At 39.0% G+C, this 14,547-nt stretch overlaps 2 protein-coding genes across 2 annotated transcripts; both read right to left on the reverse strand.

Moving 5' to 3' along the window:
* Positions 1 to 5,315: 5,315 nt before the first annotated feature.
* LOC306866982 (potassium voltage-gated channel subfamily A member 1-like) lies at positions 5,316 to 6,794 on the reverse strand (the record flags this gene model as incomplete). Its single annotated transcript, XM_079412447.1, has 1 exon — positions 5,316 to 6,794. The coding sequence occupies exon 1, from the start codon at positions 6,789 to 6,791 to the stop codon at positions 5,316 to 5,318; it is 1,476 nt and encodes a 491-aa protein (XP_079268573.1). The 5' UTR covers positions 6,792 to 6,794.
* Positions 6,795 to 12,769: 5,975 nt separating this feature from the next.
* On the reverse strand, positions 12,770 to 14,191 carry LOC306866291 (shaker-related potassium channel tsha2-like; the record flags this gene model as incomplete). The annotated part of the gene is made up of 1 exon (XM_079411384.1): positions 12,770 to 14,191. The coding sequence occupies one exon, from the start codon at positions 14,189 to 14,191 to the stop codon at positions 12,770 to 12,772; it is 1,422 nt and encodes a 473-aa protein (XP_079267510.1).
* Positions 14,192 to 14,547: the final 356 nt, after the last annotated feature.

The following is a 14,547-nucleotide window of genomic DNA, read 5'->3' on the forward strand; positions in this document are numbered from 1 at the left end:
AATGGGGCCTGAAATTCAATATTAGGGCATTTTTTGTAACAATTAGACACTGCAAAAAAAGATTTTTCAAAGCTGTAAAGTTTTGAAGTTTACTGGAGAATGTTTTACATGGAAATACTATTTTATTCCTTCTACTTAATTTTTTAATTAATGTGTTAAATGCTGTTTGTTTGCCACTAATTATGAAATTTCCCAGCAATTTCTGAGTGAAAATTGTTTGTATTTTACCCCATACACTCTTAAAAGTAAAGTTGCTTCACGATGCCATAGAAGAACCGTTTTGTTTAAATGGTTCAATAAAGAACATTTAACATCTGAAGAAGCTTTCTGTTTCACAAAAGGTTCTTTGTGGTGAAAGAAGGTTCTTCAGATTATAAAAAGGTAAACAAGAGATGGTTCTTTAAAGAACCTTTGACTGAATGGTTCTTTGTGGAAACAAAAATGGTTCTTCCATTGCATCGCTTGAAGAACCTTTTGAAGCACCATTATTTTTAAGAGTGCTTGTGACCTTGGACAACAAAACCAGCCATAAGGGTAAATTTTTGGAAATTGAGGTTTCTGCATCATCTAAAAGCTGAATAAATAAGCTTTCGATTGGTGTATAGTTTGTTAGGATAGGACAATATTTGGCTGAGACTTATCTGGAATCTGAGGGTGCAAAAAAAAAAAATCTAAATATTGAGAAAATTGCCTTTAACGTTGTCCAAATGAAGTCCTTAGCAATGCATATCACTAATCAAAAATTAAGTTTTGATACATTTATGGTAGGAAATGTACAACATTTCTTCTTGGAACTGATCTTTACTTCATATCCTAATGATATTTGGCATAAAAGAAAAATTTATAATTTTGACCCATACAATGAATTGTTGGCTATTGCTACAAATATACCCGTGCTACTTATGTCTGGTTTTGTGGTCCAGGGTCACATATGGTACATATTTAGTACTTTAAAAGTACATATTAGTATCTTTTAAAAGGTTTTTTTTTTTTTTTTTTACCTCAGTGACAATTTTGTACTGTTTTACTCAGAGTGTAGAGTATTCATGAGCATTCAAAGCTGAACTATTTGAAATTGTACCACAGTCGCAGTCTTTAAAATCAGCACCATACACCCGACAGCTGATACTTAAAAATTTATTGATTTGGATGTATGATCAAATCATATTTGACATAAGAAACAAAAGAACCCTTGCATAGATCACAGACCATGCCTTTGTCAATGTATGACAAAATTAAAACACAGTAACACAATTTAGCATGACGAAGACAGAAAACGTACAGAAACATGTTAAGACAACATGAACAGTTTGACCAGATGTACATGGAACAAACATTAACATGGAGTCATCATCTGTCTAACATAAACATGTAGCTGAAATGGTCAGTGCGGAGTTTGGGTATCCTGCTTTCTTTCTTTCTTTATTTTTTTGGCAGAATTAAATTATTAACTTCCATGACATTATAATCCACTTGTATCATTCAGCATCCTGAAAGCAAACGGCAAAATCTCAAATGAAGCCAAAATAAATAAATAAACCGAATACAAATATCTGATCAGTGGAGTTTGACGGATTAAAGAATTTTTCCCAAACAAAAGGGAACAACGTTGGCGTATAAATAATGAAGATGGCTTTAGGAACAAATGACAGCAAGGGCTTAAAAAATGATGCAACCAGAATATAGTTGATCCTCAGTTTTGAAAGGCTAAGCTCATGCAGTCTTCCATACACCATGCAGATTTTTGCAATTGCTAGGTTGCTGTTGAGTTTTGGTTTGGTATGGCGGTATGGAGTTAAGGTTATTACAAAAAAGTACAATGTACAGTACATTTTCGATGCTAATGCCATTTCTTTTATTTATTTCATGATATCGATAATACAAGCTATAATCTTCCTATATATTTGTAATGGCTTGTCTTATGGACTCATTTGTGAGTCTACTGTAGTTTTATCAAGGGCATGGGTTCTTTAAAGCACAGTTAACTATAGTGCCACATGGACGCAACATGGTAATATATCTAGACGAGGCCACACAGGTGAAGAAAATAAATATGTCTGCAACATCCTTCAAAAGGCCACAACCTGGGAGCACAACTACGTTTTCTCATTTTTTGACAGCGTTCATATCGGGTTACTTAGTAATCGTTATGATGACACGTCAGTCACTTCTTTTCTTTTAGTTTTTTTTTCCACTACAGTGTATTTTATCTTTCATCCTTTCTTGAAATAAAGTTTGCGATGCCAATATATACACAGAAAAACAACCAAATAAGTATGTGTTATGTTATGGATTTACACCTCTACAGACTCAGCTGATAAAAGACCTACCTCTAAGCCATAATTGCTGTAAAATGTTGCTCATAAATGGTCCTCACCTCAGATCAGAGGCAAAATAAACTTCAACAGGGAAAGGAAGTAACACTTGTTAAGGGGACATTTTTGTTCTGTTACAGTCTCTCAACATAAAGTACATGAAATATAAATTTTGTCAACTAACACACTATCATTGGTGGAAATCATTTCTCTCTTGCATTATAGTATAGGTTTAAATCTCTATTCTTATCAAAAGTTTGCCACAGCCCTTGGTGAATATTAAAATAAGCATTCTAGACAGTCCTGTAACACACTTGATCCCTATTGCTATGATTTATGGTGTAGTTATTAAATATAGGATTATGCATAGCACCATAGGGTTTGATCACTGCGCGCACGCCCAGTAGAAACAGTTCGTCCTTATTTAACAATTGTTCCATATTAAATTAAGTTGCATGATTTTTATGTGTGTTAATTCTTTAATTCTAGATAAAAAGTATTTGTTTTGCTTGCTAAGTCCATTTTTTCTTCTTCTCTGAAGCAATGTTATGAATTATAAACAAAAAGCAGATTGATAAAACCCTGAATAGTTCTTCCTGATACAGAGGTAACTAAACCCATGTTAGTGTTATAGGAAACGGCCCGAGGTAAAATACTGCCGTTTGCCTTTGATTACAATCACACCTCACGGATCAATAAAGATCACATGATCAGGCAACTTGTTTACGAGCTGCTCTGGCAGACTTGCCTGTGTTTGTTAAATGAAATTACCCCAAACAGGCTAATTCAATCGCGGCTACTTTACAGTGTTTTTTAATTATCATGGAAAATGGAAATGAAAGATGTAGCTCTATGCACTGGAATGGCTCACATTAGCATGAACACAAGATTTCACATTAATGTTTAAGTCGTCAGTACACTCAATAAATCAATTAGGTCTGCATTAAAATTTGTTCTTTACAGTAACATTAAGTGGACATGTCTTTTAGACGACATACTTCAAAATGACAGATTTTTAAGGATGTAAACGGTTGTGTACCCTGTGCTATATGAAAACCTGTGCTGTTTTCTCTTTCCAGATCTCTCTCTGTGATAATAAAAGGACTGTGATAATAAACAGAACCAAAGTGAACGTTGATTGTGCTTAGCAAGGGAGCGTTTCAGATCCGAGGGTTCAGGGGCGGTTGCATTGTTGCGTTTGTTGTAAGTGCTTGAAAAAATGCTAATTCTGGGGTACTCTAAGTGTATTGTTTCTGATGTAGCATCACACTTCACAGGCTGTTATGTACTCTCGTGTTCTGCTCTGCAGTGAGCTGTGCGGCGACCTCACTGAGGTAGACTCTTTATTATGGCACAACAACATAATCAAAACCACAACGAAAGGCAGACCGAAAACTCTAAAAGGTTCCGTCGTGTGAAAGTCGTATGTCCAATTTCATATACAAGCTCAGCTGTCATATGAAAACACAGAAAAGGTTTGCGTTTGTGCCTGACAACCATGTGTCACGTTCAAAAGAACAACTATGAAAATGAAAAGCACTCTGTATACACTGTAATGACCAGCCTCAACATACATTATGACAGTTCTAGAGCAGATATTGTTCCCTTGCCCTGCCTAAAACTCCAGTTACTCAGAGGCACTTTCACCTGTCCGGTTGCTGAGAGGGTCAAAGGCACTAGCAACTAATATGTGTAATTCTGCCATGATTTCTTTTGCATCCTGCTAAGATAAATTTTTGATATCGTAAATCCTAAATTTGATCGCAAAATGGAAGCGTGAAGTATAGTTGCCCATAGTTTTCTTTTTTTTTCCTCGAGAGAGAATGCCCATGCACTGCACTATTTAAGTTATATTTTTTTTTTAACAGGTGCGCTTAGTATGAGTATATGCATTTGATAGTATCTTGATAGTTCTTTTTCTGTGTCTTTGACTACGTTTTAGATTGAAAAGTTTGCATCCCAGCATTGGGGCTTGCATATATATGTTTTGTCACATTTCAGAAAATGTCAAGGAATCGAAGTCCTTAGTTTCCCTGATTGTAACAACGACACCCTTATGAGGTATCTCAATTGCAACAAGCTGTATTATACCGATGTCATGCATTAAATATACTAGGATACACAGTACCTTAGTTGATTAGGCCATAATGCAGGTTCTTTTGACATGCTATGATATCATTAAGATTCTGTTTCCCGTAAGGTTAAACATTCAGTCTTTAAATACACCTAAATGATAAGCATCGCAAATCATGACACACTAGTGCACTTTTCATGGTGACAAATGAGAGGAGATCGATGGAGAGGGGAGCTGATGGAACCGAACGCAAAAGAAAAGCAAAACAGGAATGGATTTCCTATCATCATGAGGTAATGTCCGACGCATGCCAATATCAAAATGAGGATAATCAAAACATGCTAACTATGAGGCTCCTCATTCGGCATTGTGCTGTCTTATATCTAAAGGGCATGGCATTTAATCACTTGGTGATATCTAAATTACAGCATCTGCTGGAAAATAGCAGCAATGCGGATGTCCATGAGGCGATGACCTTGGCCTCCGTAGCATCCCAGCAGAAGATAAGTCTTGTTCATATAAGGTGCTTTGCTGGTCAGTTGGGAAGACCACCTACGGATGAGGCGTCCACCGAACACTGCACTTGGTCTTTTATGCGCGTTCCCGGATGCAGTGTGCAGCTTGTTGAAATGTAGTCTGCAGTCCATGCGTGATGTTTGAGTAATCCCGTCGTCGAGAGTCCTTCAATGCCTGTGGACGTTAGCTAGGTGCTCAAGGAGGCTTTTTTATCAGTCATCCTCTTTGGAAATGTATTTAGACTAAGTACATACCGAATCATCGGCCTCATTTGCTGCAGTTAAGTTCAATATGTTTTGGTGTAGTATTTTTCTTTCGCCTGCATTGTAGAGATATTTGCATTGCAAGGGCTCACGAGAGGAGGTAAAGTAAGCATTCATATGTACGTGACTGAATTTTCTACTGTGTCTCTAGACATCGGTTAGCAGCTTACTTTTGTTCACACAGTTCTGATTAGGGATAGTGCAGTTGCCAGTTCTGAGGTTGGCCTCTCTGAAGTTGTCGATGCTGTTGTTTATGTCTCCGTCTATCTCCATGTACTCAGACTTGCTGACGGTCGAGGAGCTGCGACGACTGGAGTTGGAATCAGAGGCGATGTTCGGGTTGCTCACGTTGAGGAGTTGGGCCTGCTCCTCTCCTTCGGTTTCTCTATGGTAGAAATAGTTGAAGTTGGACACGATGACAGGCACAGGTAGGGCGATGGTCAGCACGCCGGCAATGGCACACAGGGAACCTACAATCTTGCCCCCTATAGTCACTGGCACCATGTCCCCGTAGCCTACGGTGGTCATCGACACAACCGCCCACCAGAACGCATCTGGGATGCTGCTGAAGTAGGAATCTTTTTCCTCTGCCTCTGCGAAATACACAGCACTGGAGAACAATATGACACCAATGAAGAGGAAGAAAATTAGCAATCCAAGCTCTCGCATACTGGCTTTGAGGGTCTGTCCCAAAATCTGAAGGCCTTTGGAGTGCCTGGACAGCTTAAAGATCCTGAACACCCTGACCAGACGGATCACCCTGAGGATGGCCAGTGATGTTGCCTGCTCGCCCTTTCCTTCCTTCTCTCCATCTGGATCCTCTGCTAACTCTGTACCCAGTGTGATGAAGTAGGGGATGATGGCCACAATGTCTATGGTGTTCATCATGTTCTTAAAGAAGGCTGCTTTGCTTGGGCACGCAAAGAAGCGCACTATCAGTTCGAATGAGAACCAGATAATGCAGAGGGTCTCTATGATAAAGAAGGGATCGGTCAAGATGTTTGGTTTGATGTAGAAGGTGCTGTTGCCTATAATCACCTCCTTAGTTTCCCCTTTCAGTTCAGGTAAAGTCTCCAAACAGAAAATGACAATGGAAATTAAAATGACCATGACGGACACAATAGCTATTCCTCTGGCCGCCCCCGAGCTTTCAGGATGCTCGAACAGAAGCCACATTTGCCGCTGAAACTCACGCTCCGGTAAGGGCCGCTCTTCCTCGCGAATGAAGCCCTCATCTTCACGAAACTTCTCCATTGCCTCGACCCCAAGTTCATAGAACTTAATTTCTTCCGAGAACATATCCAACGGGACGTTTGCAGGCCTTCTCAGTCTCCCCCCAGACTGATAGTAGTAGAGGATGGCATCGAAGCTCGGACGATTTCTGTCGAAGAAGTACTCGTTTCTCAAGGGATCGAAATACCGCATTCGCTTCTTTGGGTTACCTAACAGAGTCTCTGGAAACTGGGCGAGAGTTTTGAGCTGGGTCTCGAAGCGAAGCCCTGCTATGTTGATGACCACCCGTTCACAGCATTCGTGATCATCGTGGTCAGGGGGGTACGTGTCCTGCGGATGCCCCGGCACGGCAGAGGTCTCGTCCATGTTGTCCCCAGCCATGACTGTCATCCTGCAGGTCAAAGTTGGAGCTCCGCAGGAGTTAATTTAATTGAGTAGACATCCAACTGCCCTCCCAAAGGCGTTGCTTTCCTTCCTTTTCTCCGTTTCCAGACCCTCAAATCTATCTCGAACCCGGGGTATAGGGTATAACTTGATCTTTCCTCAGTGTGGCCCCACTGCGGTTGTCACTGATTCGACCATCGCTCCTTTCCTCTGCATCCACTACGGCTGCCTCTGTCACCGAGACAGAGAAAAATGGATCGAACAGCGGCGATATTTGCTAGCTCAGCAAGTTCATACTAGGCTATTTATTTACTTGTGATCGTATGTATAAATCAGAGAAGTGCATATAGCCTTAAGGGCAAAATTCTGAATTATTATGCTAGTTCAGATTATTGAAAAGACTTGACAGGACAGTGCCACTTTTCCTCCATCACCACATAGGCTACATACATTCTCACTATATATTACTGAATTGCTTATAGCTAAGTTTGAGTAAGTATATAGACAGGAAAACATGAGAATGACTTTCACTTCAGGCTTATTCATGCAGTTTTAGTTCTCACCTCGCTACTGAAGGAATGCGTCTTCTGCCCGCAGTCTCCTGTCAGTAATGCACCCTCGATTCCCTTTTGTTGGAAAAAATACGCTTGTAAAGGCTCTTTGCATCTTCTCACAATCAAACTGTTCGGTTGCGGTCCATAAATGTCACATCCATAACGGAAATGATTCACGACATTCGCTAGCGATGCTATAATGAAAAAAATATATATGGCTTTGAGATGTATTACAAAGCTTCACATTCAATATAAACGTGTGCTAAAAGACAAGAAGCGGGAAAAAGGCTAAAAGAAAACATGAAGCCGCAACGTCCTCCCTCCACTCCTGCTCGTGCGGCGGCACCTTGGTGTAAATGGCTTATACTGCATGAGAAATTGTAATGCTGCAGCTCAGCTCAGGCGGGAGATACATTAAGGGGGCAAAAGCGAACCATACCATTTCCAGACATTACTGCATCAGCAAAATTTCCCTCTTACGAGTAGACAAGATGACGAGCGGTCTGTTTTATCTGGACACACTGACAGGAGGTATGGATGCGAAAGGCTTCTTAAAGGGGGGATCAATAAGGGGAGAGGGAATAATTCCTTAATCATGCCCAACATATTGTTGCACTGTATTGCACATGGGAGAACGCGGAGCGGGAGAGGGGGGTAGGACAGTATGGGGGAGGGGTTCGACGCAATGCAGACCGCGCGTGGCCACAAGTGCTTGTCCACGCAATGCGCGAGAGCATTTATGTGCCAACACTGGCGCAGTATCTGATTCGCCGAGCACTAATGCGCACAGATACTTTAACTGACCACACTAACCAATAACCACAATAAAAAGACGACTTCTCTAAAGTGCTCTTCTTTGTGGAATACTGCGACTTTTTTTCCACCCAAAAGAGTTGCAGAGCCGCACTGCTCCATGCGTGTTGTTTGAGTCTGGATCGTGCGGGGGTTGGAATATTTATAGAATACCGTGGGTGTATGGACTCGGACGGACGGAGATTTTTGCAGCACACTCGCTTAAAGTGCTTTCCAGCATACGCTGATTTTAAAGGCAGTTTGTTTTGATAATTCTCGCCTTGATTTTCCTTTAGAATTAAGCTACCTATATATATTTTTTTTCTTGAAACGTTTGAATGTTTGGATTTCAACATAATTTCTGTCATTTAAAATGGTGGAGAAATCACTATTAGACAGACATGGTATAATTCAATTATACAGACATGGTAATGATGTCCGACATAACAGAATGGAGATATTTTTTAATATACTGACATGTGCCAACTTATAGGCCTACATGTAATTCTTGCATTCACGTTACACAAAAATATGATTTATTTTCCACAAAAATATGATTTAATAATTCTAAAACACAGTGTAGCCATTAGGTGAACACTATTATTTTCCTTGCATCTTGAAATATTGTTTTCATAGAGTTTTAAGCAAAGTCCTCAGATATTGCTTTTGCAATGGGTTACTTACCCTTTACTGAACAAAACGTAGCATACATTAAAACACATTAAAAAGTCTAAATGGTTTACGTTGAGCTGACAATAATGTTTTAAGAAATACGATTTTTAATAACATTTAAATATTGATAATATTTGAAAACAATTTCTATGCTCTTGTTATATTCACATTTCAGAATTTTCACAATGTATTGTTTTATTTTTTTTTATTTTACAAAGTCATGATTTACTTTAAGCCCCAAGAAGCCTAACATAACTTAAAATATGTTCAAAATAAAAACGTTTAATAAACTTTGTAAGCTTAATGGATTTAATTAACATCATTGACCTATATATATTTCAATATGAAACAATCCAATATAATTCTGATGATGATGTAATAATACTTTCTTTGATTAAATGAACACTTTTTTAAAAATGTTTGTGGACGGTAATGTTTCCTCCAATTCACCAGTAGGTGGCGCACAAACATCATCAAACCGATGCAAACACCAGCAGAATGACTGATCTGTGCAATGTGCATGACACCCCCCCATTAGTGTCAGGAACGTGTAAAAGAACTGTGACTTCATTCAGTGAGGGAAAGCTTGAATAAAAACAAAAAACAAAAACAACCTAAAATAAATATGAGATATTGTATAAGATGACTAACATGAACTTAGCTAGTCTGCCTACACTAAACATACCAAGTTGAGTACTAATTTGTTTTAGACAAATCCTAAATATGTCCATCAGCCAAACAGAGTACAAGCAATACAGCTTTCATTACGAGGCTGTGTTAGAACAGCAGCTGGAGTGAGTGAGCTTTTAACTGCTAAATATCATGAATAAGAAATGGGCAGCCCTTTCCTCCCTTCACTTTTTACCGTTCAATGACCTCAGTACATGTACTTTCGGTGAGCAGTGATTCGTTCAATCAACATAAATGCATCAGTAGTCATTAATCAGAGCTGTCTGAAGTGTCATAGATCCCACCTGTAATACATTATTAATGGAGTAATTGTTCAGTTTTGTAAGCGTTTCATTGCTCTGTTTAAACTGACCATGACCATATTACTTGAATTGATACATCTTTATTTTTGGAGACAAAATATAATTGCATGCCTTAACCTTTTTTAAAAAGTACATCCACTAAGCACAATTTAGTTACATTTCAAGTGTCTGCTGGGTTATTGCTAGCCTAGTAAATGACGCAGGACATCAAATGAGCTTTTCCCCAGAGATATGTTTAGTCAGCAATATTATTACAGGTAACATGCAACAATGCCGTAGGTCATGCATCATCAGCATGTTAGTATTTTTGTAATAAATAATTACAAAAAACATATTTCACAGGATTATACTTTTGATCACTCAGTTATTTATTATTAGTCTGTAGTCCACAATGTAAAGTTTTACTTTAAAACCTTTAAAACTTAACTTATCAAGAGAAAAGATGCAAACAACATTTGATTATGAATGTGACAAAATATTTATTTATCAAAAATAAGTTAACAATTCATACCTCATTAACATGTAACAAAAATAGCTTGTCCACTTGGTCTGCAGCTGTCATGTGGGCACTTTAACTGGCCAAGATGTTTAGGTAACAGGCATACAGTGTCAGACCATTTAATTACATTTTATCCTGAGAAAAGGCAACATAGGCAAAGAACATCTCTTGCATGTTTAAAGCACATAGATTACACAAGGCAGAGATTGAGATATTTTAAAGAACAATAAGCTATCTCACAAGGCAAAGACATGAAAGCATAAATAAAGCTTAAAACATTTTTATAAATATGTAATTATTTCTAGATTACAAATATATTACAATATACAGTATTACAAATATCAGTAGTTTTAGGTACCATGAAAGTGGCTTGGCTTTTAGCTGTGTTCAATGGCATAGTAATTTACACTCTACGGCTAATCTACTCTGGGGTTATGTTCTGGGTTAGAGAGCTCAAACTGAAATTGGACCAATCAGATGTGAGCAAAATGACACATGTCTGACACAAAAAAGTAACTCCCCCAGTTTCTCTCGCTCCAAAATAAAGGTAACTATTAAAAAAAATTGTCTGGCCAAAACCAACAATTTTGTTATTTTATATGATTTATATAATTATATGATTTATATTATTATTATTTATCCATTACATACAAGCAATTTTAGTTGAACAGTTATTATAAACCATTTATTTTAAATATGTACAGATCGTCTGTAATATAGATAATGCTTTTAAAATGTTATATGCAGAAGCTAATTTTATTAGCCTCATGTAACATCCGTGCGGTTTTTAAATTTGCCTTCTGCATAATAAAATATTCACATATGCATTATACACATTAATGGGTAAATTGAAAATGTTAATTGTATCAGTTAATCTATTTGTTCCTTTCACCTCTTTCTCTGACGGACAGCTACTGACATAAATACACACATTTTGCATGTTTATGCAGGTAATTTGAACTTCTGTCTTCTTTATAGAGAAGAAATGTCATCATACAGCTGCTGCTTCCTGCAATTAGAAGTAACATCAATGTGGTGACAGATAATGAGACATGCAACTATCATCAGATGTGACATTTGTGTTCTCAAAAGAGTTTACTGCTAGGCTCAGGCATAATGCAGTTTAGAACTCTCTAAAGAACCCTAATCCCGCCGCAAGGGGGCTATCGATACCCATAATATTACGTTGTCCTTTTGAGTGACAAGTGAATAAATAATTTGCTACATAAACCTCTTCTCCTACTCTGTTCATGGTTGTAGCAATAGGCCTATTAACACATTTTGCGATTCTTAGGCCATTAATAAAAACCAAATGGATTTCTGTTGAAAATAAAATATTTAATTTTTATTTTGGTTTTAATTTTACAACTGCTGAAGTGTAGGCTTAGGTTCTGTCCCAAATTATAATTATATTATGCACTGTGTACTCAGCAGTCCAGTGTATAATTTCTATAAGGTTATAAGGTTATTTTGTCACCAACATTGGAGTCTGATAGCCCTTCCATTACGTAAGGAAATCTGTGACCGTTGAGTGTGCGAAGTGTCCAACACAGCCAAGGACCAAATTCTACTGGGGATCCTTTTTGTGAATCTAAACTGGAGAAGGCTTCTGCCTGACAAATTTTGTATCTCTAAAGTCTATTTTAAAATCCTTATAAAATGTATCCAGTTAATTCATTAGATTCTGAATATTCTGATATAGATGAGACATGTTCATTTTGTGGTGTGTAGAAGAAACAGCTGCCTACTTATTTTCTACTTGTAACAAAATGAATAAATTCTGGGCTGATTAAGTTTTCATTTTTCAGCCTATTGGAGTTCATTATTGCTCTGATTGTTTATCTCTTGAATGTTACCAACTATTGTATGCAAAATCTTTCATTCACAAAAAAGCGAAATGCATAAAGCACATGGCAATTCAATTATTTTTTTAACTGAATGTCTCATTGTATTGTTCTTTTGTATGGCCTAATAAAAATCTAAAACGTTCCCTTAAAGCCAATAGCAGGTAGCCTACAGATAATAATAATAATAATAATAATAACAATAAAGTGTCCAACATTCCAATTAAGTGCATCACTGGGTTATCTGAAGTGCATGTATCTAAACTAAATTTTCAGTGTGAACACACTGCTCCCACCACTATTTATATACTACAAAATGGAATAGAATAGTGTATAACCGGGACGCGCCTTTTGTGTTAGTAAACATTCTGAGATGACGTAAGGCTCAACGTGCTTATTCTGACGCTTTCAGTGTGGTGGTCGTTAATGGTTGCCAAGCAACGTAGAAGCTTGGCGCACTAATTTAGAATTCAACTGTGATGTCACATATCTACAACAGCTCTGAATAAGGTTCATCCTGCCATAATCTGTTGTAACTCTAGAAACAAGAAACCCAAAGTATTTAGACACCGAGACTAATACTCACATAGATGCGCGCGCTTTGATTGGCCTACAGCTCTTTTTGGTGTTCTTATACATCTGTGAGTTTGCCTGTATATTCCTCTGATGGACTGAAATTTAATACGCTTATTGAATTCCAGTCGTCTTCTGAATGCTCTGATTTCACGAGCGAGGGTTTACTGTCGCTTTTATTTCGGTCACATCCGACAGGCAACGGGCGCCCGCAAGTTACGTGCGTATATTCCACCTGCTCCTCCTCGGTGTGCTCTCGGTGATAGAAGTAATTAAAGTTCGACACGATTACTGGAACCGGCAGGGCGATTGTAAGAACTCCTGCAATGGCACACATTGATCCAACAATTTTGCCTCCTATCGTCACTGGGTACATGTCACCATATCCAACAGTAGTCATGGAAACAACCGCCCACCAGAACGCTTCTGGGATACTAGTAAAAGACGATTCCGGGTCGTCCACTTCGGCGAAGTACGCCGCACTGGAGAACAATATAATGCCGATGAGAAGGAAAAATATCAGTAGTCCAAGTTCTCGCATACTCGCTCGTAGGGTCTGACCGAGAATTTGGAGACCCTTGGAGTGCCGTGAGAGTTTGAAAATCCTGAAGACGCGCACCAAGCGGATAACTCTCAGAATGGCGAGAGACGTGGTCTGTTGTGAGTTTGACTGGACTTCGCTAAAGTCCAAACCCAAAGTGATGAAATATGGAAGAATAGCTACAATATCTATAACGTTCATGATGTCTTTGAAGAAGGCGGGCTTGCTCGGGCATGCAAGAAACCTTACAAACAGTTCGAAGGAAAACCAAACGACGCAGATGGTCTCCAGCAAGAAGAATGGATCCGTGAAAGTACCAGATCTTTTCCCACTCGTTCCGTTCGGCGCACGGTGGTTGTTGAACACCCGATCATCCTCTCTAAATTCCGGCAAAGTTTCTAAGCAGAAGATAATAATGGATATCAGGATGATCATTACAGATACTATAGCGATCATTTTGGCTGGACCAGAGCTGTCGGGATACTCAAACAGCAGCCAGATTTGACGCTTAAACCCACTGGACGGAACGGGACGTTCGTCTTCTTTTGACAAACCCTCGTCCTCTCGGAAACGGTCGATGACGTCATCGCCAATTTCGTAAAATTGAATTTCATCCATAAAGATCTCAACCGGCACGTTGATGGGTCTTCTTAGCCTCCCGCCTGATTGATAGTAATACAGGATGGCATCAAAACTGGGTCGGTTCCTGTCGAAGAAGAACTCGTTCCTCAACGGGTCGTAGAACCGCATCCTTTTGATTGGGTCTCCTAGTAACGTGTTGGGATATCTTGCGAGGGTTTTAAGTTGAGTTTCGAAACGCAGACCTGAAATGTTGATGGTGACTAGCTTGCAGCACTCTTGGTCAGGGGGCTCCACTTCACAGGCGTCCTGGAGGGGGGCAGTGTGGTCCACACTCTCATCGTGGTTCTCTCGGGACATCTTTGCCCCTCGAGAGTGCTGTCTCCTCGACTGTCCTCCACTCCACCAGTTTTTTGGATCCGAGAGCTCCAGCCTGACGGAGACAGAGCCCTAAAAGCTACTAAGCTGCCTTCTAAAACTTTTTAAAACTAGTTTATTAGTGTAATGAAGAAGCCATTCTGACAACATGCTCAGCCGAGAGCTCAAACAGATATAGTACCACACAGACTGCTTAAGACAGCAAAGGGTGGGCTGACTTTGATTGGCCCACCGAAGCAATGCGCGTCAGGGGTTTTGAACTTTAGTGGCATGAAGCTAGAACCTGTCATTTGAAGAAGACTTAAGAACTAGACGTTTTTTTGTTTATTGTATTTATC

The sequence above is a fragment of the Barbus barbus genome, assembly GCF_936440315.1.
Source record: "Barbus barbus genome assembly, chromosome: 48".
Lineage (NCBI taxonomy): Eukaryota > Metazoa > Chordata > Actinopteri > Cypriniformes > Cyprinidae > Barbus > Barbus barbus.